The sequence below is a fragment of the Embiotoca jacksoni genome, unplaced genomic scaffold (genome assembly GCF_022577435.1).
Source record: "Embiotoca jacksoni isolate LCO1_2020_lvr unplaced genomic scaffold, fEmbJac1.0.p SCAF_5, whole genome shotgun sequence".
Lineage (NCBI taxonomy): Eukaryota > Metazoa > Chordata > Actinopteri > Embiotocidae > Embiotoca > Embiotoca jacksoni.
The window spans coordinates 10,290,264-10,317,842 of NW_027185403.1; the positions used below are offsets into that span (position 1 = coordinate 10,290,264).

General features: G+C 40.4%; 3 protein-coding genes across 8 annotated transcripts in view; all 3 read right to left on the reverse strand.

Moving 5' to 3' along the window:
- Positions 1-26,786, reverse strand: part of LOC138211026 (protocadherin alpha-C2-like) — a 222,628-nt gene extending 195,842 nt beyond the window's left edge. The window contains exon 1 of one of the 6 annotated variants that reach the window (XM_069170560.1): positions 24,324-26,786. In XM_069170560.1, coding sequence (XP_069026661.1) covers positions 24,324-26,684 — 2,361 coding nt within the window. In that variant the 5' untranslated portion in view covers positions 26,685-26,786. Of the gene's footprint in view, positions 1-31; positions 2,507-3,154; positions 5,559-6,416; positions 8,837-17,274; positions 19,716-21,001; positions 23,501-24,323 lie in introns of those variants that run through there. The other 5 variants (XM_069170573.1, XM_069170569.1, XM_069170572.1 and 2 more) reach the window with 5 other exon arrangements.
- LOC138211547 (protocadherin gamma-A11-like) lies at positions 9,582-12,065 on the reverse strand. Its single transcript, XM_069171504.1, has one exon. It carries the CDS (start codon positions 11,946-11,948, stop codon positions 9,582-9,584), a length of 2,367 nt encoding a protein of 788 aa, XP_069027605.1. The 5' UTR covers positions 11,949-12,065.
- LOC138211548 (protocadherin gamma-A11-like) lies at positions 12,157-15,761 on the reverse strand. Its single transcript, XM_069171505.1, has 2 exons — positions 13,259-15,761; positions 12,157-12,234 (listed from the first exon to the last, which is right to left on the reverse strand). Exons 1-2 carry the CDS (start codon positions 15,608-15,610, stop codon positions 12,157-12,159), a joined length of 2,430 nt encoding a protein of 809 aa, XP_069027606.1. The 5' UTR covers positions 15,611-15,761.
- Positions 26,787-27,579: the final 793 nt, after the last annotated feature.

Genomic DNA, 27,579 nt, shown 5'->3' on the forward strand with positions numbered 1-27,579 from the left:
ATAGAATATATAAATATGAATGTTTACTCACCTCTTGAGATGTTCTCCTCCTGTCAGGGAGCACGAGCGTATTCGCATGACTTCCAGGGACTATAGTAGATCCTATACTCATTCTGGGTCCAACTAACATGTAGCGTTTGTCTCCAGATCTGTACTGGATGCTGTGACACAGTGTCCCATCATAATTAGTCTCTTGTAGATATTTAGAAGTATAGTCTGTGGATTTAGAGCACTGCATTGCAATCAGCACAATGATACTGATGAGAAAAAGTACAGAAACTGAGCCCAAAGTTATCATCAGGTAAAAAGTCACGTTATTATCTTCATCATCTTTTGCTGCACTTTTAACATCAGATGCCGCAAAAGCCTCTTTGGGCTCCACAAGTTTGACGATCACAGTAGCTGTTGCTGAGAGAGAAACGTTGCCATTGTCTTTCACCAGTATGATCAGTTTATGTTCAGCCTCGTCTGTCTCTGTGAAGGCGCGAAATGTTCTGATCTGTCCTGTATAGCGGTCCAAACCAAAGAGACTGTGGTCAGTAACTTCCTGCAGTGAAAACAGCAACCAGCCGTTATATCCTATATCAGCATCATAGGCTCTGACTTTAGTCACCAGTCCTGCGTTCACATTGCGGGGAATCTCCTCCACACCTTCAGCAGAACCGTTGGAGCTGACTGGATACAGGATGACTGGAGCGTTGTCGTTCTGATCCAGAATGAACACGTTCACTGTGACGTTGCTGCTCAGTGACGGAGCTCCAGAATCTGTGGCGACAACTTGGAACTGGAAAGTTTTCAGGGTTTCAAAGTCGAAACTTTTCAGTCCCAAAATATCTCCAGTGTCAGAGTTGATGTTAAGATTGTATAAATGGAGTTTCGTGTTTTCTTTCCCATCTCTTAGAATATGATAAATTATATGAGAATTATCACCCTCGTCTCTATCTGATGCCCTCACAGAAAACAGCGGAGCTCCTGGAGAGTTGTTCTCAGTAACATAAAATGTGTACGGGCTCATTGAAAACTCCGGACCGTTATCGTTCACATCTGATACAACTATAGTAATGCTTTTTTCAGAAGACAACGACGGTACACCTGCATCTTTTGCAATAATTCGTACATCATATATGGCCTGTTGTTCTCTATCCAGTGGCGATTTTGTGACTATTGAATACATGTTGTCTTGTGTTGAAGGTGATAATGTGAAAGGAACATCCTCATTAAATGAGCAAATAACTTTCCCGTTAAGGCCAGAATCTTTATCAAGAACACTGATTAAGGCCACAGTGGTTCCCAGTCTGGCATCCTCTGGTACTGCCCTTGAAAACGAAGTAATCTCTATCTGAGGGGTGTTATCATTCAAATCGACAATATTCACCAACACACTTTTGTCTGTCCTTAAAGGAGCCGATCCTCTATCAGACGCTTGTATATCAATTTCATAACTTTCCTCTAATTCAAAGTCTATTAGGTTTTGAACAATAATTTCGCCTGTATTTGGATCTACACTAAAAAGTTCACGTATTCTGTTGTTCACATTGCTGCCGAAAGAATAGATAACCTCACCATTGGAGCCCTCATCTAAATCGGAAGCATTTACTTTTATAATTGTTGTGCCAGTGGGAACGTTTTCATTCAAAAACACCGAGTACGTGTCTTCGTTGAAAACTGGCATATTGTCATTGACGTCTAAGACATCAACAGTAATTTCAGCTGATCCAGATTTACTTGGTTTCCCTCCATCAATAGCTGACAGAAGCAATTTATGACTTTGCTTTGTTTCCCTATCTAGCGTCTTCAATAAAACTAAAATCGGTATTTTTCCATCTTTTCCACGATCTTTGACTTCCAGTCGAAAATGATCATTAGGACTAAGTTTATACTCCTGGATCGAAAACTGGCCAACGTCAGGGTCGTGCGCTGCTTGCAGCGGGAGACGCAAGCCTGGCAAAACTGACTCTGAAATTTCCAGACGTGACTCTTTGACTGAGAAGCTAGGAGAGTGGTCGTTCACATCCAGCACCTCTACAGTCACATAATGAATCTCAAGAGGGTTTTCGAGCACCGTTTTCAGGTTGATCAAGCACACACTGCTGCGTTCACAAACCTTTTCTCGGTCAATGCTACGGTCAACATATAATATTCCATCGTTCTGGTTGACATGAAAATATGACTCCGTTGAACCCTCAACGATGCGGCATCCTCTTTCTTTCAATGTGTTCTTCTCTAATCCCAAATCCTTCGCTACATTCCCAACAGCAGTCCCTTCTTTAACTTCCTCAGAGATGGAATATCTGATCTGGGCCGAAGCGCTGCTCCACGCTAAAATGAATGAAACAATGAAAGCGATCCACCGCCATTGCTCTCTCGAGACTCCAAGTCCTTTCAGCTCCATGACTAAGACATAAAAACGCATCCCGGCGATTCAGAGAAACGACCTTTATATCAAAAGAAAAACATCCATGTATTTAAAATAGTACAGTTTTACACGTCGTATCCGAATCAGAGAAGTTGATCATTCGCTGTGCATATACAGGCCTGGATGTATGCAGTCCTAGAATGTGAAAACCCATCCCACAAATGGGAGGACCCACATATTTGACAAAGGATCCTCTTTAAACATTTTTCTGCTCACATAGTGACACCAAGTGACCACTTTCCTTTTAGTTTGTTCCTCCATAAATACAGCACAATTTCGGCTATACTGGAAAAAATGACACGCTGGTTCAATTTAAAAAAAAAAAAAAAAAAAAAAAAAAAAAAAAAGGTCTTAGTGTATGCCCCGCTGCCAGTTTGAGGGGAACAAATGTGGACCGTCATAAGCATAAACCAGGAAGTCGAACTTAAATGAACAAACTAATAATTGCAACTGTTAAAGTGAAAAACAGCACAATAAACGAAGACAGCATTGGTTTTTTTTTGTTTTTTTTCATGCAATTTAAGATAATACTGGCAAGTCATAGCCCTAAATGTGGTTTCAGCTCAATGGATAGCGTCATCACTCAGACTTGTCTTGGGACTCATTCTCCAAACAACACATTGACAAATAGCGGACCAAAGTATGTGTGTTACCACAATTACGTTGTGAAAATAATAGTAGAGACATATTGTAAATTAAAACATAATCCGAAGTTTTTGACCATTTAAATCATCTTACCTCCTCAAATGTTCTCCTCCTGTCAGGGAGCACGAGCGTATTTGCATGACTTCCAGGGACTATAGTAGATCCTATACTCATTCTGGGTCCAACTAACATGTAGCGTTTGTCTCCAGATCTGTACTGGATGCTGTGACACAGTGTCCCATCATAGTTAGTCTCTTGTAGATATTTAGAAGTATAGTCTGTGGTTTTAGAGCACTGCATTGCAATCAGCACGATGATACTGATGAGAAAAAGTACAGAAACTGAGCCCAAAGTTATCATCAGGTAAAAAGTCACGTTATTATCTTCATCATCTTTTGCTGCACTTTTAACATCAGAAGCTGCAAAAGCCTCTTTGGGCTCCACAAGTTTGACGATCACAGTAGCTGTTGCTGAGAGAGAAACGTTGCCATTGTCTTTCACCAGTATGATCAGTTTATGTTCAGCCTCGTCTGTCTCTGTGAAGGAGCGAAGTGTTCTGATCTGTCCTGTATAGCGGTCCAAACCAAAGAGACTGTGGTCAGTAACTTCCTGCAGTGAAAACAGCAACCAGCCGTTATATCCTATATCAGCGTCATAGGCTCTGACTTTAGTCACCAAGTGTCCTGCGTTCACATTGCGGGGAATCTCCTCCACACCTTCAGCAGAACCGTTGGAGCTGACTGGATACAGGATGACTGGAGCGTTGTCGTTCTGATCCAGAATGAACACGTTCACTGTGACGTTGCTGCTCAGTGACGGAGTTCCAGAATCTGTGGCGACAACTTGGAACTGGAAAGTTTTCAGGGCTTCAAAGTCAAAACTTTTAAGTGCAGTGATGTGTCCATTATCAGAGTTCACGTTTAGGAAAGACAATATTTTGTTTTCACTCCCTTCTCTCACAATACGATATGAAATGGCTGCGTTGTCGCTCACATCATTGTCCGTTGCGCTCACAGAGAATATTGACTTTCCAGCTGCGTTATTTTCTGACAGGTAAAAGTGTAATGGATTTTGGGAGAAATGTGGACTGTTGTCATTTACATCCGATATCTGAATGTTCAGAGTTTTATACGTTTGTAAGGGAGGCTCACCACAGTCTGTGGCTTTTATTGTTATTTCATAATGAGACAACTCCTCTCGATCTAAAACTCCTTTAGTGACAACTGAATAAATATTTTCCTTATATGATATCTTTAATTCAAAAGGCCCGTTGGAGGTTATGCCTGAAATTATTTTTCCATTGATTCCAGAATCTTTATCTGTCACACTAAGTAGTGAAATAACTGTGCCAGGCTTTGAGTCTTCAGGCACTGTATTTGACAGCGATGTAATTTCAATCTCTGGTGGATTATCATTTACATCTCTGATCTTTATGATAACTCTGCACTCACCCGTCATAGGAGGTGTTCCTTTATCGGACGCCTCAACATCGAGTTTATAAACGTCATTTTCTTCAAAGTCCACGACTCCTTTTATTCTGATTTCTCCGGTTAATTTGTCCAGTTCAAAAATGTCATAGACTTTCCGCCTCAACGTTTTTCCAAGACTGTATTCAATTTCTCCATTCATGTCTTCATCCGGATCCGTCGCATTCATTTGAAATATTTTGGTGCCAACTGGAACGTTTTCTGGGATTGTAATTTCGTAAATCTCCTGACTAAATATCGGACGGTTGTCATTGCTGTCGAGAACTATGACGGATACATTTAGTGTCCCTGATCTTGGAGGTTTACCTCCATCAACTGCTGTAACCACGAGTGAATGATTGTATTTTTGTTCTCTGTCTAAGGACTTCTTCAACACCAAAAATGGTATTTTATCCTCGTCGCTCTGACGGATATCTATTTCAAAATGATCGTTTGACGTTAACGTGTAGGTACGAATAGAGTTCATGCCAGCATCGGGGTCACGAGCAGCATGCAGCTGGAATCGTCTTCCTGGCAATGTATGTTCCGCTATTTCAAACGTTTGCTGTTTTTCAGGAAAACTAGGAGAGTGATCATTCACATCAGTAATTTCTACAACCACGTAATGCATTTCCAAAGGGTTTTCAACAAGAATCTTAAGCTCCATGAGACATGCGCCGCTTCGTTGACATAGCTCCTCTCTGTCGATTTTCTTATGGACATAGAGAGCCCCATTGTCCTGGTTTACTTCAAAAAAGGCGTCCTTAGTCCCGGACACAACACGAAAGCGTCGATCAGTCAAAGAGTTGATATCAAGCCCCAGATCCTTTGCAACATTTCCAACAACAGTTCCGTCTTTAACCTTCTCGGGAACAGAGTACCTTATCTGAGAAAAAGCCTGTTTTGCGAAAAGCAGCTGTAGGGCCAAATGAAAAGCAAACGAATAGCAGTTCCTCGGTGGAGCTTTCGTAGCGGTCCCCATCGTTATTAAGCAACGCATGTACACACACCGGATCCCGTTATTTCGACAAACAATAATTTATGTGCAATCCACTGAATCGCATATTTGCGAAAAGCAAAGCGTCCATCGGCTGACGTGCTTCATTCAAATACCACTGTTACTCTGTTCAGCAGGAAACAATAGCCTTGGAAGGGGAGTGACTGTGTTGTTTATAATTTCCTGATGTAATAGTGACACCTAGAGGTAATAACTGTGGGGAAAACCGACCACATGGACTGTATTTCATTTTTTTTTACTTCCCCGAAGAAAATGTAAACGGCCTTAATGAAAAAACAACGACACTCCTTCATTTCACAATTGTTCTGTTTTCTATATCCCCCCACCCTCCCTCCCAAATCAAAGAGACTGATATTATCCACTTGTATATATACTTATTAATAGAAGCTGCTCATTTCTAAAGGTATAAGCAATATTATTCGATATGTTTCATTAACATCGCATTACTTTTTGACGTGTTCATTGCTTTTCAGCACCATGGACAGCAACCACAAGCGTAAACACAGCCTTCCAACAAAAGTAGATAAGTGTTCAAAACAACAAAGGCAATGCATACTGTGTGCGAGGAAACGTTGCAGCATCTTCAAGCTTTTCAATCAGTTATTGGTTAAAAGTTAGAATCTTCTGAGACCCATGTGTCACAAAAACACTACCCACATCTCCAAAAAACAGACTATTCAGTTCGGCGAAGCATTGAATTGTTCCACCTGCTACATGTGCAAATGAACACTCCATGATGAAGGAGATTCTAAAATTCAAAGCAAACTCAAACAAAACCATTCAGATTTGTATCTGTACAACACAACTAACAAGAACGGCATGCCCGAGTCTTTAGACATGAAACAAAAAATGTCTGAATTTAAAGCCTTACCTCAGATGTTCTCCTCCTGTCAGGAAGCACTAGAGTATTTGCATGACTTCCAGGGACTATAGTAGATCCTATACTCATTCTGGGTCCAACTAACATGTAGCGTTTGTCTCCAGATCTGTACTGGATGCTGTGACACAGTGTCCCATCATAATTAGTCTCTTGTAGATATTTAGAAGTATAGTCTGTGGTTTTAGAGCACTGCATTGCAATCAGCACGATGATGCTGATGAGAAAAAGTACAGAAACTGAGCCCAAAGTTATCATCAGGTAAAAAGTCACATCATTATCTTCATCATCTTTTGCTGCACTTTTAACATCAGAAGCTGCAAAAGCTTCTTTGGGCTCCACAAGTTTGACGATCACAGTAGCTGTTGCTGAGAGAGAAACGTTGCCATTGTCTTTCACCAGTATGATCAGTTTATGTTCAGCCTCGTCTGTCTCTGTGAAGGAGCGAAGTGTTCTGATCTGTCCTGTATAGCGGTCCAAACCAAAGAGACTGTGGTCAGTAACTTCCTGCAGTGAAAACAGCAACCAGCCGTTATATCCTATATCAGCGTCATAGGCTCTGACTTTAGTCACCAGTCCTGCGTTCACATTGCGGGGAATCTCCTCCACACCTTCAGCAGAACCGTTGGAGCTGACTGGATACAGGATGACTGGAGCGTTGTCGTTCTGATCCAGAATGAACACGTTCACTGTGACGTTGCTGCTCAGTGACGGAGTTCCAGAATCTGTGGCGACAACTTGGAACTGGAAAGTTTTCAGGGCTTCAAAGTCAAAACTTTTCAGCGCGGTGATGTGTCCATTATCAGAGTTGATATTTAAGAAGGTTGTTACATCATTTTGATTCCCTTCTCTCACAATATGATATGAAATAGCTGCGTTGTTATTCAAATCATTGTCTGATGCGCTGACAGAGAAAATGGATTGTCCAGCAACATTGTTCTCTCCAAGATAAAAATCCAAAGGGCTTATTTCGAAATGTGGACTGTTGTCATTTACATCTGATACCTGAATGCTCAGAGTTTTATAAGTCGATAAGGGAGGCTCACCACAGTCGGTGGCTTTTATTTTTATTTCATAATGAGACAACTGCTCGCGATCCAAAACTCCTTTTGTGACAACTGAATATATGTTTTCTTTATATGATGGCTTAAACTCAAAAGGTACTTCATTGGTGATACTTGCAATTATTTTTCCATTGATTCCAGAATCTTTATCTGTCACACTAAGTAGTGAAATAACCGTGCCAGGCTTTGAGTCTTCAGGCACTGTATTTGACAGTGATGTTATTTCTATTTCTGGTGGATTATCATTGACGTCTATCACTTTTATAATTACTCTGCACTCACCAGTTAATGGAGGTGTTCCTTTATCAGATGCCTCAATGTCCAGTTCATATACATCATTTTCTTCATAGTCCACGACTCCTTTGACCAAAATTTGTCCAGTTAATTTGTTCAATTCAAAAATGTCATAGACTTTCCTCCGCAAGGTTTTTCCAAGGCTGTATTCAATATCTCCGTTTGTGTCTTCATCGAGATCAGTCGCGTTCATTCTGAACACTGACGTACCGACAGGACTGTTTTCTTTAATTGACAGCTGATACACCTCTTGCTTAAATATGGGACGATTATCATTACTGTCAAGAACAATAATAGAAACATTAAGAGTGCCTGACCGCGGAGGTTTACCTCCATCAACTGCCGTAACCAGTAGCGTGTGTTTGCTCTTCTGTTCTCTGTCTAACGATTTCTTCAGCACTAAAAACGGTATCTTTCCTGTGTCACTTTGGCGGACATTTATTTCAAAATGTTCATTTAATGTTAACGTGTATGTACGAATAGAGTTAATTCCAGCATCAGGATCGCGAGCAGTGTGCAGTTGAAAGCGCTTTCCTGGCAGTGTTTGTTCCGCTATTTCAAACGTCTGCTGTTTTTCAGGGAAATCAGGAAAGTGATCATTTACATCAGTAATTTCTACGATTACGTAGTGTATTTCCAAAGGATTTTCGACAAGGATTTTAAGCTCTATTAAGCAAGCCCCGCTGCCCTCACAGAGCTCCTCTCTGTCAATATGCTTATTGACGTACAATGTCCCACTATTCTGATTCACTTCAAAAATAGCGTCCGTATTTCCAGATACAACACGGAACCGTCGATCAGTCAAAGAGGTGATGTCAAGGCCAAGATCCTTCGCAACATTTCCAACAACAGTTCCCTTTTCTACCTCCTCCGGAATAGAGTACCTTATCTGAGCCAAAGCGTCTCTTCCTGAAAAAAACAGTAGAGCCAAATAAAAAGAGAACCAAGTGCAGTTCCTTGTCCGAGTTTTTGTATAGATCCCCATCGTTACTGAACAACACGTGTGCTCACGGGAGCCTTTTAATGCGACTAACAATTATGTCAATCGTTTGAGCATATTTACGGAACGAACAACGTCATTTTTCCGCTGGTGTATTTGGTTCAAGTGTGTTGCTCTGCTGAAATTACAAACAAAGGGTTTGCAATGGGAGGGACGAAATCCTTGAAGGTTTTTCGATTTAACAGTGACACCCATAGGTTTGTACTAGGAACAAATCACGTTTTCTGTCGGAAATAATGTATCAAGCGGGAGAACAAATATAGCATGACGCTTGTTTTAAATAACCAACAGAAATTCAGCATTACAATATTAACACTAACCTTTTATTTTATTTTATCTCTGCTTACCGGATAGAGTTTTCTTTAAATATCAAATGCCTCACTCCCAAATAAAGAATTATTGATCTTGTTTGCTTGAAAACAGTGATGCTTTCTTTTCAGCACCAAGGACAGTGGTCACAATCAGCGGCAAAGCCTATGTCCAAAGGATGAGTTCTTGTGCATTTCAGGTTCATCAATTTTAAAGTTGGCAATTATTTTATATGTGCACAAACAAAACCATGGACAAAGTGTAGCAGAGAGCACAAATTGTCTTTTTACACTACATTCTTAAGCCATAGCCTTCATTTGCCTACGTTAATATATATTTGTAGATCTCTCAATATGTAAACAAAGAGTTGAGTGAGACAAGCCAAGCTAAGTGAAAATCAACAAATCTATCTGAATATGTAAAGCACCCACTCTGTGTAAAATTGTTTTAGAGACATAAATAGAAGAAAAACATGTTTGTACAAAATACTTTTTAAGGTCTTACCTCTCCAGATGTTCTCCTCCTGTCAGGAAGCACTAGAGTATTTGCATGACTTCCAGGGACTATAGTAGATCCTATACTCATTCTGGGTCCAACTAACATGTAGCGTTTGTCTCCAGATCTGTACTGGATGCTGTGACACAGTGTCCCATCATAATTAGTCTCTTGTAGATATTTAGAAGTATAGTCTGTGGTTTTAGAACACTGCATTGCAATCAGCACGATGATACTGATGAGAAAAAGTATAGAAACTGAGCCCAAAGTTATCATCAGGTAAAAAGTCACATCATTATCTTCATCATCTTTTGCTGCACTTTTAACATCAGAAGCTGCAAAAGCCTCTTTGGGCTCCACAAGTTTGACGATCACAGTAGCTGTTGCTGAGAGAGAAACGTTGCCATTGTCTTTCACCAGTATGATCAGTTTATGTTCAGCCTCGTCTGTCTCTGTGAAGGAGCGAAGTGTTCTGATCTGTCCTGTATAGCGGTCCAAACCAAAGAGACTGTGGTCAGTAACTTCCTGCAGTGAAAACAGCAACCAGCCGTTATATCCTATATCAGCGTCATAGGCTCTGACTTTAGTCACCAGTCCTGCGTTCACATTGCGGGGAATCTCCTCCACACCTTCAGCAGAACCGTTGGAGCTGACTGGATACAGGATGACTGGAGCGTTGTCGTTCTGATCCAGAATGAACACGTTCACTGTGACGTTGCTGCTCAGTGACGGAGTTCCAGAATCTGTGGCGACAACTTGGAACTGGAAAGTTTTCAAGGTTTCAAAGTCGAAACTTTTCAGCGCGGATATTTGTCCATTATCAGAATTGATATTTAAAAAGGCAGCCATTTTCAGTTGACTACCTTCCTCTCGCAATATATGATACGTTAAAGCTGCATTTTCATTCAAATCTTTATCTGAAGCAGAAACAGAAAATATTGAGTTTCCAGGCACGTTATTTTCTACCAGGTAAAGTTCAATTGGATTTTGCAAAAATTCGGGAATATTATCATTCACGTCTGATACATCAATACTCAGAGTTTTGAATGTGGACAGAGGAGGCTGACCACAGTCTGTAGCTGTAATTGTGATTTCATAATGTGAAACTGTTTCACGGTCCAGACGCTGCTTCAAAACTAAGGAGTACATATTATCTTGAAATGATGGTTTTAATTCGAATGGCACATCATCTGGAAGAGTGCATATTACTTTACCGTTCAAACCGGCGTCTTGGTCCGTGATACTAATCAAAGAAACCACAGTCCCAGGTTTTGAATTTTCTGATACCGTCTTTAACAGAGATGTCACCTCTATTTCGGGTTTATTGTCGTTTTCGTCGAGCACTTTGATGATTACAGTGCAATCCGCACTCATCGGTGGTTGTCCTTTATCAGTGGCGTGGACGTCTAACTTATAAACATCAGCCTTTTCAAAGTCAATTTCTCCTTTTACTCGAATTTCACCACTGTCTTTATTTAAGATAAACATTTCATATAATTTAGGGTCAAGTTCGCCAGCAAAAAAATATTGAATTTCTCCATTAACACCCTCATCCACATCAGTCGCCATAACCTTAATTACACTTTTGTCTGCATCTACATTTTCCGGTATTGTTACTGAATAAACTTCCTGACTAAATGTAGGATTATTGTCATTTGAATCGAGAACTATCACTGTGACATTAAGAGTTCCGGATCTCGGTGGATTTCCACCGTCAACTGCTGTCAGAATCAGTTTGTGTTCATTCTGCTTTTCTCGATCCAGAGACTTTTGCAAAACTAAGAATGGTACCTTGTCCTCTCCTCTCTCTCGAATTTGTAAACTAAAATATTCGTTATGGTTTAATTTGTACACACGTACCGCATTAACGACAACATCTGGATCGCGCGCAGTTGGTAATTGGAAACGTCTGCCCGGAGGAGTGGACTCAGAAATTTCTAATATTTTTTCTACCTCTTGAAAACTGGGTGAATTATCATTTACATCTATGATTTCAACTCCCACATAATGTATTTCCATGGGGTTCTCAGCCACCATTTTTAAGTTTTTTATACAGGGAGAAATGCTTTCACAGAGCTCCTCTCTGTCGATCTTTCCGTGCACATACAAGACGCCATTGTTCGGATTCACTTTAAACTGAGCATCTTCAGTTCCAGAGACAATACGAAACTGTCTTTCCTCCAGCGAACTGATATCCAATCCCAGATCCTTGGCGACATTTCCAACAACAGATCCCACTTTTACTTCCTCTGGAATTGAATATTTGATCTGAGCTGAAACCTGCTCCACGCAGCTGAGCATCACAGAAAAACAGAGGGCTACACACCAGGACTGCACTGCTCCTCTTTGTCCTGCAGCTCCCATCGTTTCAATTGCAATCTTTAATTGTATATCCACTCACAGGTCCGTAAGCAAAACGAAGTTGCCCAAACCAAAAAATAGACTGTTTGAAATATATCCCATATTTCTCACGTATCCATATAATAATAGCAACGCTTCTGTCTGTTGAAGGTACTGTCTCCTCTCTGTCGACGTGAACAAAACCTGGAAGGGGCAGGGTCAACGCTAATACTCACAGTTTATGCTGATATGACACTGACACCTTGTGGACTGGACTCATTAGGACGTGCGGTGAGAAGCAAACCGCGACCTAAACACAAATATCTACGCGTTTACAAATTTTACCTTCTTTACTGCAAATATGTTCTATTTTTTCAGGCCATTTTTTAAAAGAATAATTGAAATGATGAACTTTTGTGTGCCGCTTCAGTCAGCTGGTTCCATTTTTTTATCGTATTACAGTATGACGATCAATTAACGAACGACAAAACGTTCACGTATTGCTTAATCCCAACAATGAACATCATGTTAGCCTTAACGTTTGTTATTTTACATAATGTATTTTGATGATGCGATATTAGCCAGTTGCACATTGAATTCCCTTTACAAAACTGTGGCTTTGGCAAAACTGTCTGCAGACTGTATGTTTTGTGATGGATAGCATTAAACCAGCTTTAAGGTTCGGGTAAAAATTACATTATGCAAATGAATGACTGTGACCACCTGCAAATGCGCACAAGGTAGGCCTATTCCAAATTTTCACCACACATAACTGTAGTTTAAAATGTCGTGATAGTAAATGTGCTGAAAGAAAAATAAATAGAATGCACATGTTTAGTTCTTAAATTCACAAATGAAATACAACAAGCTTTAAAATAAAACTTGCACTCTGATTTGAAAATCACCACAATATCACCAAGCATGACCATTTTCCGGGACCACGGACAGCGCTACGAAATAGCCATTATGCTGATTTACGTTTCCTCACGGACATTCCCAAAGGTTTTCAGTAATAAAGTAATGTTCGACTGGAACTTAAATCCCGACCTGAAATGTACCACAATGTCCCCAATAAATTGCACACAAACAACGTGGACAGTCACACAAAACATGATATCATACTTGTAGCCTGAGAACATTTTCTAATTTCAAGAGAAACATGAAGGGACATAGAGACTTGAATGCAAATGACAGGAAATAATTTACATCTTTTACTGCTAATTAATATTCCGTATTATAAATGTTTCTAAATGCAACCATATCTGCCAGGAGAAAATTATATTTTTGTAACTCTTAAATACGCTACATTTAGTTAAAATTGTAACATGTCTTACCTCAGATGTTCTCCTCCTGTCAGGAAGCACTAGAGTATTTGCATGACTTCCAGGAACTATAGTAGATCCTATACTCATTCTGGGTCCAACTAACATGTAGCGTTTGTCTCCAGATCTGTACTGGATACTGTGACACAGTGTCCCATCATAATTAGTCTCTTGTAGATATTTAGAAGTATAGTCTGTGGTTTTAGAGCACTGCATTGCAATCAGCACGATGATGCTGATGAGAAAAAGTACAGAAACTGAGCCCAAAGTTATCATCAGGTAAAAAGTCACATCATTATCTTCATCATCTTTTGCTGGACTTTTAACATCAGAAGCTGCAAAAGCTTCTTTGGGCTCCACAAGTTTGACGATCACAGTAGCTGTTGCTGAGAGAGAAACGTTGCCATTGTCTTTCACCAGTATGATCAGTTTATGTTCAGCCTCGTCTGTCTCTGTGAAGGAGCGAAGTGTTCTGATCTGTCCTGTATAGCGGTCCAAACCAAAGAGACTGTGGTCAGTAACTTCCTGCAGTGAAAACAGCAACCAGCCGTTATATCCTATATCAGCGTCATAGGCTCTGACTTTAGTCACCAGTCCTGCGTTCACATTGCGGGGAATCTCCTCCACACCTTCAGCAGAACCGTTGGAGCTGACTGGATACAGGATGACTGGAGCGTTGTCGTTCTGATCCAGAATGAACACGTTCACTGTGACGTTGCTGCTCAGTGACGGAGTTCCAGAATCTGTGGCGACAACTTGGAACTGGAAAGTTTTCAAGGTTTCAAAGTCGAAACTTTTCAGCGCGGATATTTGTCCATTATCAGAATTGATATTTAAAAAGGCAGCCATTTTCAGTTGACTACCTTCCTCTCGCAATATATGATACGTTAAAGCTGCATTTTCATTCAAATCTTTATCTGAAGCAGAAACAGAAAATATTGAGTTTCCAGGCACGTTATTTTCTACCAGGTAAAGTTCAATTGGATTTTGCAAAAATTCGGGAATATTATCATTCACGTCTGATACATCAATACTCAGAGTTTTGAATGTGGACAGAGGAGGCTGACCACAGTCTGTAGCTGTAATTGTGATTTCATAATGTGAAACTGTTTCACGATCCAGACGCTGCTTCAAAACTAAGGAGTACATATTATCTTGAAATGATGGTTTTAATTCGAATGGCACATCATCTGGGAGAGTGCATATTACTTTACCGTTCAAACCGGCGTCTTGGTCCGTGATACTAATCAAAGAAACCACAGTCCCAGGTTTTGAATTTTCTGATACCGTCTTTAACAGAGATGTCACCTCTATTTCGGGTTTATTGTCGTTTTCGTCGAGCACTTTAATGATCACCCTACAATCAGTACTCATCGGTGGTTGTCCTTTATCAGTGGCGTGGACGTCTAACTTATAAACGTCAGCCTTTTCAAAGTCAATTTCTCCTTTTACTCGAATTTCACCAGTGTCTTTATTTAAGATAAACATTTCATATAATTTCGGGTCAAGTTCGCCAGCAAAAAAATATTGAATTTCTCCATTAACACCCTCATCCACATCAGTTGCCATAACCTTAATTACACTTGTATTCACTTTTACATTTTCCGGTATTGTTACTGAATACACTTCTTGACTAAATATAGGGTGGTTATCATTTGAATCGAGAACTATCACTGTGACATTAAGAGTTCCGGATCTCGGTGGATTTCCACCGTCAACTGCTGTCAGAATCAGTTTGTGCTCATTGTGCTTTTCTCGATCCAGAGACTTTTGCAAAACTAAGAACGGTATTTTGTCCTCACCTCGCTCTCGAATTTGTACACTAAAATATTCGTTTATGTTTAATTTATACACACGTACTGTATTAGCAACAACATCTGGATCCTGCGCAGTTGGTAACTGAAAACGTTTGCCTGGGAGAGTCGACTCTGAAATTTCTATAACGTTTTCCTCCTCTTGAAAACTGGGTGAATTATCATTTACATCTAGGATTTCAACTCGAACATAATGTATTTCCATGGGGTTCTCAGCTACCAGTTTTAGATTAATCAAACATGGAGAAATGCTTTCACAGAGCTCCTCTCTGTCGATCTTTCCGTGCACATACAAGACGCCGTTGTTCGGATTCACTTTAAACTGAACATCTTCAGTTCCAGAGACAATACGAAACTGTCTTTCCTCCAGCGAACTGATATCCAATCCCAGATCCTTGGCGACATTTCCAACAACAGATCCCACTTTTACTTCCTCTGGAATTGAATATTTGATCTGAGCTGAAATCTGCTCCACGCAGCTGAGCATCACAGAAAAACAGAGGGCTCCACACCAGGACTGCACTGCTCGTCTTTGTCCTGCAGCTCCCATCGTTTTAGTTTAGATTTCTAATAATATATCCGCTCACTGGTCCATATACGCAGGTTGCCTCAACCACAATGTAGACCTTTTGAAATATATCCCATATTTCTTACTTATCCAATATTAACAGCAATCCTTCTTTCTGTTGAAGGTACCGTCTCCTCTCTGTCGACGTGAACAAAACCTCTCTGAAAGGGGCAGGGCCAGGGCCAGCGCTATAACACACAGTTTATGCTGATATGACACTGACACCCTGTGGAGTGGACTTATGACTAGCAAACCGCGACATTAACTACATTATCCATGTTTTTGCAAATTGTAGTTTACTTGCAACAAACAATCTATATTTTTGCTGATCATATTTTTTTTTTTACCGTTTCAGGCACCTGGTTTCCCTTCATTGTAATAAAGTATAACGATCAATTGACAAACTACAAAACTTTCTCACATGATGTATTCATGACAGTGAACATCATGTCAGCCTTAATGTTTGTCAGTGTTACATTACTTTATTGATTGCCATGTTTGCCAGTGTGCACTGAATTCCCTTTACAATTTAGCCAAAACGTCATTTCGACTTGATGCTTTGTTATGGAAAACATTACTCAAGTAAGTTTCAGGGTTGTGTTACAACACTTTCGGAATAAAATTATACATTGGACCACCTGGATCCGCAGAAAAGTATATCCAGAATTCCACCACAGAGGTGTAGTAGCAAATTCGGTGATAATAAATGTGCTTAACAAACATGGACAGGTTTAATTCTTGAAATTCATAAATTAAATATACAAAGCTCTAAAACAAAACTTACACTGTGCTGAATATCACCACAACATGACCAAATATGAAAATGTGTCACGGACAGCGCCACGTGCCGTTAGGTTGATTTACATGTCCTCGTGGAGAGACCGAAAACTTTTCCAGTTTGATAAAGTAAGGTTTGACTTTAACTTAAATCCCTAACTTAAAATGAGCACAATGTCCCCAATAAATAGCACATAAACATTACATTTCATTTAGCTGACGCTTTTATCCAAAGCGACTTACAATAAGTGCATTTCAACCATGAGGGTACAAAACCCAGAACAACAGGAATCAAGAAAATACAATTTCTTCAAGAAAGCCAAACTACAAAGTGCTATCAGTAAGTGCCATTTTAAGTGCTACTAAAGTTCTACTGTTCAAGGTAAAGTCGGAAGAGGTGTGTTTTTAGTTTGCGGCGAAAGATGTACAGAGTTTCCGCTGTCCTGATGTCGGTGGGGAGCTCATTCCACCATTTAGGAGCCAGGACAGCAAACAGTCGTGATTTTGTAGAGTGTTTAGCTCGCAGTGAGGAACAACAAGCCGATTGGTAGAAGCAGAGCGGAGGGAGCGGGCTGGGACGTAAGGTTTGACCATGTCCTGGATGTAGACTGGACCCGATCTGTTCGCAGCGCGGTACGCAAGTACCAAAGTGGATAGTCTTACTAAATGTGATATCATGATCACAATCTGAAAACATTTTCTAATTTCAAGAGAAACATAACGAAACATTATAGGACAGTAATGGAAACGACAGACAAACTTAAAATTATGTTCTTTATATGTTTCAAAATGAAATCCTATCTGCCAGGAGAAAAGTTTATTTTTGTAACTATGAAATACATTCAGTTAAAATTAAAACATGGTCTTACCTCAGATGTCCTCCGCCTGTCAGGGAGCACTAGAGTATTTGCATGACTTCCAGGGACTATAGTAGATCCTATACTCATTCTGGGTCCAACTAACATGTAGCGTTTGTCTCCAGATCTGTACTGGATGCTGTGACACAGTGTCCCATCATAATTAGTCTCTTGTAGATATTTAGAAGTATAATCTGTGGTTTTAGAGCACTGCATTGCAATCAGCACGATGATACTGATGAGAAAAAGTACAGAAACTGAGCCCAAAGTTATCATCAGGTAAAAAGTCACGTTATTATCTTCATCATCTTTTGCTGGACTTTTAACATCAGAAGCTGCAAAAGCCTCTTTGGGCTCCACAAGTTTGAGGATGACAGTAGCTGTTGCTGAGAGAGAAACGTTGCCATTGTCTTTCACCAGTATGATCAGTTTATGTTCAGCCTCGTCTGTCTCTGTGAAGGAGCGAAGTGTTCTGATCTGTCCTGTATAGCGGTCCAAACCAAAGAGACTGTGGTCAGTAACTTCCTGCAGTGAAAACAGCAACCAGCCGTTATATCCTATATCAGCGTCATAGGCTCTGACTTTAGTCACCAGTCCTGCATTCACATTGCGGGGAATCTCCTCCACACCTTCAGCAGAACCGTTGGAGCTGACTGGATACAGGATGACTGGAGCGTTGTCGTTCTGATCCAGAATGAACACGTTCACTGTGACGTTGCTGCTCAGTGACGGAGTTCCAGAATCTGTGGCGACAACTTGGAACTGGAAAGTTTTCAGGGTTTCAAAATCGAAACTTTTCAGCGCGGATATTTGTCCATTATCAGAATTGATATTTAAAAAGGCAGCCATTTTCAATTGACTACCTTCCTCTCGCAATATATGATACGTTAAAGCTGCATTTTCATTCAAATCTTTATCTGAAGCAGAAACAGAAAATATTGAGTTTCCAGGCACGTTATTTTCTACCAGGTAAAGTTCAATTGGATTTTGCAAAAATTCGGGAATATTATCATTCACGTCTGATACATCAATACTCAGAGTTTTGAATGTGGACAGAGGAGGCTGACCACAGTCTGTAGCTGTAATTGTGATTTCATAATGTGAAACTGTTTCACGGTCCAGACGCTGCTTCAAAACTAAGGAGTACATATTATCTTGAAATGATGGTTTTAATTCGAATGGCACATCATCTGGGAGGGTGCATATTACTTTACCGTTCAAACCGGCGTCTTGGTCCGTGATACTAATCAAAGAAACCACAGTCCCAGGTTTTGAATTTTCTGATACCGTCTTTAACAGAGATGTCTCCTCTATTTCGGGTTTATTGTCGTTTTCGTCGAGCACTTTAATGATCACCCTACAATCAGTACTCATCGGTGGTTGTCCTTTATCAGTGGCGTGGACGTCTAACTTATATACGTCAGCCTTTTCAAAGTCAATTTCTCCCTTTACTCGAATTTCACCAGTGTCTTTATTTAAGATAAATATTTCATATAATTTAGGGTCAAGTTCGCCACCAAAGAAATATTGAATTTCTCCATTAACACCCTCATCCACATCAGTCGCCATAACCTTAATTACACTTTTGTCTGCATCTACATTTTCCGGTATTGTTACTGAATAAACTTCCTGACTAAATGTAGGATTATTGTCATTTGAATCGAGAACTATCACTGTGACATTAAGAGTTCCGGATCTCGGTGGATTTCCACCGTCAACTGCTGTCAGAATCAGTTTGTGTTCATTCTGCTTTTCTCGATCCAGAGACTTTTGCAAAACTAAGAATGGCACCTTGTCCTCTCCTCTCTCTCGAATTTGAACACTAAAATATTCGTTGTGATTTAATTTATACACACGCACTGCATTAACGACAACATCTGGATCGCGCGCAGTCGGTAATTGGAAACGTTTTCCCGGAAGAGTGGACTCATAAATTTCCAATATTTTTTCTTCTTCTTGAAAACTGGGTGAATTATCATTTACATCTAGGATTTCAACTCCCACATAATGTATTTCCATGGGGTTCTCAGCTACCAGTTTTAGATTCATCAAACATGGAGAAATGCTCTCACAGAGCTCCTCTCGATTAATATTTTTATGCACATATAAGACCCCATTACTTTGATTTACTTCGATCTGAGCGTCTTTAGTTCCCGAAACAATACGAAATCGTCGTTCCTCCAATGTTTTGATGTCCAATCCCAGATCCTTGGCGACATTTCCAACAACAGATCCCTCTTTTACTTCCTCTGGAATTGAATATTTGATCTGAGCTGAAACCTGCTCCACGCAGCTGAGCATCACAGAAAAACAGAGGGCTACACACCAGGACTGCACGGCTCGTCTTTGTCCTCCTGCTCCCATCGTTTTAGTTTAGATTTGAATAGTATATCCACTGACAGGTCCGTACGCAACATGGAATTTCCTTAACCAAAAATATATTGTTTCAAATCTTTCCCATATTTCTAATTTAACCGCAATCCTTCTTTCTGTTGAAGGTACCGTCTCCTGTCTGTCGACTTGAACAAAACCTCTCTGGAAGGGGCAGGGCCAGCGCTATAACACACAGTTTATGCTGATATGTCACTGACACCTTGTGGAGTGGACACGTTATGACCTATTTTTGAAGCCGACCGTGACATAAACTATAATATTACATGTTTACCAAGTGTCGCTTTACTAGGCTACAATTTTTTTATTTTCTTCTGACCATTCCAATCATAAATTGTTTCTACCGTTTCAGGCAGCTGGTTTAGCTTTATATCAGACAATTAATTCACAACTGCACAACTTTAACATTTAACAGCAAATAAAATCTGCCTTAATGTTTGTCTTTGTTACAGTATAGCTCTGTTAGTTAAGTGTAATTGCAAAATATCCAAAACATGACTTTGAAAGAACTGTTTGCACACCTGATGCAATGTAATGACAATACGACTCAATCAATGTTCAAGCTCCTGGTAACACAATTTCATAATGAAAAGGATTGAATGGATCCACCTGGAACCACAAACATGGAACATCCAGATTTCTCATCCACAGCATGGTATCAAAATCACTGATTTGTCATAAATGTTCAGACATGTAATGACAGGTGTAGTTCTTGAGTTACATAAATGAAACGGGTCAAGTTTTAAAACAAAACTTACAGTCTGAACTGAAATAGGCATGACTCTTATTCAGGACCACAGGCAGTGCTACTAAATATGCCATTGTGCTGACTTACCTCCTGGAGTAGCCTAAAACTTTTCCTCAATAATGTGATATTTAACTTCAGCCCCTACTTGAAAATGACCACAGTGCTTCCAATAAATTGCGCTTAAACAACGTGGACAGCCATACTAAATATGATTTCATGGTATTAGCCAGAACACATTTTCCAATTTCAAGAAAGTCATAAAGGGAGAGTGATAAGACAAAACGATTGAAAACTTCTCAGATCTGATCTTAACTTGGCACTTTTTTGTGATTTGTGTTCGTTTGTCTTGATTTTAACGTTACTTACTTTTAGTAATCCAGTCTTTTTCGAATGTATGACTGCTTATCTATGTGCAGCACTTTGGACAACCTTTGTTGTGTGTTAAAATGTGCTATACAAATAAATTTTGATTAATTGATTGATTATACTATAAACATTGATTTTTGTATGAGTTTCTAATTCTAATCATGTCTGCCAGGAGGAAATGATCATACATGGACTCCAAAAATACATTTAGTTAAAATCAAAACATGGTCTTACCTCAGATGTCCTCCGCCTGTCAGGGAGCACGAGAGTATTCGCATGACTTCCAGGGACTATAGTAGATCCTATACTCATTCTGGGTCCAACTAACATGTAGCGTTTGTCTCCAGATCTGTACTGGATGCTGTGACACAGTGTCCCATCATAATTAGTCTCTTGTAGATATTTAGAAGTATAGTCTGTGGATTTAGAGCACTGCATTGCAATCAGCACGATGATACTGATGAGAAAAAGTACAGAAACTGAGCCCAAAGTTATCATCAGGTAAAAAGTCACGTTATTATCTTCATCATCTTTTGCTGGACTTTTAACATCAGAAGCTGCAAAAGCTTCTTTGGGCTCCACAAGTTTGACGATCACAGTAGCTGTTGCTGAGAGTGAAACGTTGCCATTGTCTTTCACCAGTATGATCAGTTTATGTTCAGCTTCGTCTGTCTCTGTGAAGGCGCGAAGTGTTCTGATCTGTCCTGTATAGCGGTCCAAACCAAAGAGTCTGTGGTCAGTAACTTCCTGCAGTGAAAACAGCAACCAGCCGTTATATCCTATATCAGCGTCATAGGCTCTGACTTTAGTCACCAAGTGTCCTGCGTTCACATTGCGGGGAATCTCCTCCACACCTTCAGCAGAACCGTTGGAGCTGACTGGATACAGGATGACTGGAGCGTTGTCGTTCTGATCCAGAATGAACACGTTCACTGTGACGTTGCTGCTCAGTGACGGAGTTCCAGAATCCTTTGCGACAACTTGGAACTGGAAAGTTTTCAGGGTTTCAAAGTCAAAACTTTTCAGCGCGGAAATTTGTCCGTTTTCTGAATTGACATTCAGGAAAGATTTCATATCACTCTGACCCCCATTACCTCTCACAATGTGGTATGCTATTACTGCATTTTCATTCAGATCATTATCGGTAGCACTAACAGAAAATATTGATGCTCCCGGGACGTTGTTTTCCTTTAAGTAAAGTTCGAAAGGATTCTGACGGAAAACTGGTATGTTGTCATTTACATCGGACACTTGAACACTCAAGGTTTTTACAATCGAAAGTTGAGGCTCGCCACAGTCAGTAGCTGTTATAGTGATATCATAATGGGACACACTTTCTCTGTCTAAACGCCCCTTTGTGACTAGAGAGTACATGTTCTCCTCAATGGATGGCGTCAAATCAAACGGAACATTGTCGGACATTTTACAAATCACTTTCCCATTAAGGTCCGAATCTTTGTCCGTAACACTGATGAGAGAGATAACAGTGCCAGCCTTTGAATTCTCGGGGATTAAGTTGGACAGTGATGTCACTTCAATTTCTGGTTTATTATCGTTCACATCTTTGATTTTTATCACAACTCTACTTTCGGCTGTCCAAGGGGGCTGGCCTTTATCCGAAGCCTGCAGATCCAGTCTGTAAAGCTCCGTTTCCTCAAAGTCCACTTTCCCTTTTACTCGAATCTCACCAGTCACGCTGTCTAGTTCAAATGTATCATGCACTTTTTTCTTTTGTGTTTTTCCAAAGGTGTATTCAATGTCACTATTCAAGCCTTCATCTAAATCTGTAGCGTTTAATTGTATTACAAGAGTTCCTATTGGGGCATTTTCATCTAATGACACAGTATATACATCTTTACTGAAGGCAGGTCGATTATCATTTGCATCCAGCACAGTGATACTGACATTCAGACTTCCAGATTTTGATGGTCTGCCCCCATCCAGAGCCGTTAATACGAATCGGTGTTCTGCCTTTTGCTCCCTATCCAAAGGCTTTTTCAGCACTAAAAACGGTATCTTGTCCTCCTCACTGTCTCTGACTTCAATATCAAAAAAATCATTGGGGCTCAGCTTGTAAAATCGAACTGACTGTGCGCCGAAATCAGGGTCTCGAGCAGCATGAATTTGAAAACGAGTACCTGGAGGAGTATGCTCTGCTATTTCCAGTCGCTGTTCACTTTCTGGAAAAGACGGTGAATGGTCGTTAACGTCGGTTATTTCAACTCCAACGTAATGTATTTCCAGTGGGTTTTCAACAACAATTTTCAGGTTTATCAAACAAATCTTGGTGCCATCACAAAGCTCTTCACGGTCCATAATTTTTCCAACAGACAACACTCCATTGTTTTGATTCAACTGGAACAGAGCGTGATTTGGACCAGAAACAATACGAAATCGCCTGCCTGTCAACGTGCTAATGTCGAGCCCTAAATCCTTGGCAACATTTCCAACAGGGGATCCTACTTGAACTTCTTCAAGAACAGAGTATCGTAGCTGAGCCAAAATCCGCTGCACAAAACACAGCAACAAAACCCCGGCAATCCAACGGCAGTTCACTCGGCGCCATTGTCCTCGTCCCCCCATTGCGCTGCAAATATATGAAGGCTTTCTTTGAAGCAAATCCAGAGATCCAATTGTTCATCGAGCCAGTCTAATTAGATCAGTTTCACGATTCTCAAAATGAAGCAGTTCAATCCTTAAATATTAACCTCGATTCATTTTACTTGATAGCCTGCGATGCTTACTCTGTCCGAACACCCCCTCCATCAGAGATGATTCAGAGATGGGCAGGGTCTTTCGAGAATGAGGAACACAACCATTGTTTGGGTCACACTGACACAACGTGGCCACTGTGCTCCAATACGATACGAACGAGACGAATGTGTGGAGGGTTTTACTTTCACGTCCTCCTTCTCTGAACTTGAAACTCGACCTCATGCCTCCATGCTGGAGGCAAGGTCTGAATCTGTGATGGAAGCTTAGATTTTATTTCTCCAGCTGGTTAACCCCATGTTGAGCATGTTCCCCAGAAACTCCCGAATTTGTGAGCAACTCAGATTATTGGACAGTTAATAGGACAAACAATAGCACGTGCAATCAATCAAAAACAGTTTGAAATGCAAATAAAACCTGCTTCAAATTTTCCGAAGAAAAGTAATGTAGGCTGAATAGCACAGGAGACAGCAATTATAAATATGAACTGCAGCTCTACTTTGTACAACACACTGTGAATTACATTGGATTAATACAAAACAAGTAGTTGGACGTCAGAATATCAACTAAATTGGGAATATAAAACTTTTAATTTTAATTATGGACATAACTTGTAATTATGGAAATACATCTGCGTAGATTGAAAACAAATTGAAATAGTTTCCACAGTTTGCAAACTGTATATAAATATTGGGATGATTAAAAAACGAACTAAAGTTTCAGCACCACGGACAGCACACTTTTGTACCAGCACAGTGAAAAAAGCAAATGAAAAACAACATTTTTCAAATTCTTGATACTGTTTTGCAAAAGTATGTTATATAATTAATTAAATATGTCTTACCTCCTCAGATGTCCTCCTCCTGTCAGGGAGCACTAGAGTATTTGCATGACTTCCAGGGACTATAGTAGATCCTATACTCATTCTGGGTCCAACTAACATGTAGCGTTTGTCTCCAGATCTGTACTGGATGCTGTGACACAGTGTCCCATCATAATTAGTCTCTTGTAGATATTTAGAAGTATAGTCCGTGGCTTTAGAGCACTGCATTGCAATCAGCACGATGATACTGATGAGAAAAAGTACAGAAACTGAGCCCAAAGTTATCATCAGGTAAAAAGTCACGTTATTATCTTCATCATCTTTTGCTGCACTTTTAACATCAGAAGCTGCAAAAGCCTCTTTGGGCTCCACAAGTTTGACGATCACAGTAGCTGTTGCTGAGAGTGAAACGTTGCCATTGTCTTTCACCAGTATGATCAGTTTATGTTCAGCCTCGTCTGTCTCTGTGAAGGCGCGAAATGTTCTGATCTGTCCTGTATAGCGGTCCAAACCAAAGAGACTGTGGTCAGTAACTTCCTGCAGTGAAAACAGCAACCAGCCGTTATATCCTATATCAGCATCATAGGCTCTGACTTTAGTCACCAAGTGTCCTGCGTTCACATTGCGGGGAATCTCCTCCACACCTTCAGCAGAACCGTTGGAGCTGACTGGATACAGGATGACTGGAGCGTTGTCGTTCTGATCCAGAATGAACACGTTCACTGTGACGTTGCTGCTCAGTGACGGAGATCCAGAATCCTTTGCGACAACTTGGAACTGGAAAGTTTTCAGGGTTTCAAAGTCAAAACTTTTTAATGCTAAGATCGTGCCATTGGCTTCATTTATGTTTAAAAAGGAAGTTATAGTGGGCCCCGGACTCTTCCGGTCGAGTGAATATGTGACTGCTGCATTTTCACCTCCATCAGCATCAGTCGCGCTCACTGAAAAAATTGAAAGTCCGGCCTTGTTATTTTCAGGCACATAAAAAGTATATGGGCTTTCATTGAACAAAGGACTGTTGTCGTTAACATCTAACACATCGACCTGTATCACCTTCGTAGATAAGAGGGCGGGGCTTCCTAAATCCTTAGCAGTTATTGTAATGTCATACATATGCATTGTTTCCTTATCCAGGTAGTCCTTGGTAACCAAAGAGTAAGACTGTCCGTCAGGGGATGGCTTTAGGTCAAAAGGTAAATGACCGGGCACACTGCAGACCACCTGTCCGTTCACACCTGAGTCAAGATCGGTCACCCCCATCAACGCCACCACAGTGCCAGGAGGTGAGTCTTCTGGAATTCGACTTGAAAGGGATGTGATTTCTATTTCGGGTTGGTTATCATTCACATCTTCCACTCTAACCACCACGTTGCAGAGTGTGGAGAGAGACACGGCACCTTTGTCTGCAGCCAGCACCTTAATCTCGTAGACTTGCTTTTCCTCGTAATCAAGGCGTCCTTTCACGGTTAGTTTTCCAGTTTTAGTATTCAATTCGAACGGCTCAGAGGAGAGTCCTCTCAATTTACTCCTTAAAGAATACTCGATCTCACCGTTCACCCCCTCATCCGAGTCAGATGCATTCACTGTCAGGAGAAATGTCCCTGCAGGTGCGTTTTCCCTTATTGTTATGGTGTATTTTTGTTTACCACACACTGGCGGGTTATCATTTACATCAGATACAATGATAGTGATATTAATAGTACCAGATTTTGATGGTTTTCCTCCATCTGTAGCTGTTAATAGTAACCAGTGTTGAGCAGTGTGTTCTCTATCCAAAGGTCGCTGTAATACGAGGAATGGAACCTTCCCATCCTCCCCAAATTCTTCGATTTCCAGGCGAAAATACTGGTTATGATTTAGCTTATATGAATGTAAGGAATTCAAACCGACATCCAAATCGTGCGCTCCTTCAATTTGAAATCGAGACCCAACTATGGCGGACTCCAGCACCTCCAATGTGTAGTTGTCTTCAGGAAATTTCGGCCAATTGTCATTTACGTCGAGTATCTCAACAATAATTTGGTGCATTTCGAGAGGATGTTCTACAACAGCTTTCAGATTCGTGATGCACGGAACAGTTTTTGCGCACAGCTCCTCTCTGTCTACCCGCTGGTTCACGAACAGAACTCCATCTCTCGGATTTACCCTAAACAGATCCTGCTTTGTTCCTGACACAACACGAAGATTCCTTTGCGCCAGTCTCCCAGGGTCTAACCCAAGGTCTTTGGCTACATTCCCAACTGCCGTCCCCGATTTTAATTCTTCCTGAATGGAATACCGTATTTGAGCAGATATTCCTTCCAATTTAGTCACAATCAGCAGCGCCAGACAAAAACAAACCGACACATCCCTCCACTGTCCTTTGATGTCCTTTATATCCATTGTTTGGCAAAAAGCCTTTCAATCGGCAATTATAAATCCTTGAACAGAATTCTTGAGGAGTTCTTAAATTCCTCGCACGAAAAATATACAATAAAGGTTTGCGCGACCCATCATTCTAAGAAGGAGATCTGTATAGTCCGGTCTTTCAACCCGTCTATTTGGGTTGTTACTGAATGCACATGTAGAAGCAAGATGCCCCCTCACACACACGACCACTATGGTGATATATAGTGTAACAGCACCACCCGTTGTCACGGCTGCGATGCTGCGTTTATTATAAAACTTTTCCTTCCAGTTTAGCCTGTGGTTTTGCTGAAACGCTGTCCTACATTTGCATTTAGACAAAAGACGCTTTTAACATAAATTATAACTCCACCAAGTACGACAAATGTGATGATTTATTGTTATTACACGCAGATTCTGAAAAACACAATGAATGTTCAAAAAACACTTATACTGTCACCAAAACAGTTGACCTTTGTCGATTAGATTTATTTTTAAAAAGTAAGTACCAATTTTACTTCAAGAAAGTAACTTTTGGCAAATAAATTTCTCGAGGCGAAAGTGAACAATTAGAAGGTGGATGCACAGAAGCATTTTTTTATACCTGCAAAAAGAAGAACAGCAACAATAATGTGACAGTTTTAAATGTGTTATTATGGTGACAGAAATCAATCCAAACCTAAATAAATGTTTACTAATCAATGTGTTGCATTTTATGCATGGTCTAGACAAATTTCGTTGTTTTGTGTTTCAGTTTCAGTCTGTACAGTGACCTAAATTCTCCTTGGTAATGCCAATAATTAACTGTAAGGTTTGCCAACTCAGCTGTCGCGCTTTTTCTTGACAGATTTTGGGACAAACTTCTTTTTAGCTACATTCTTTGTGAAAATAT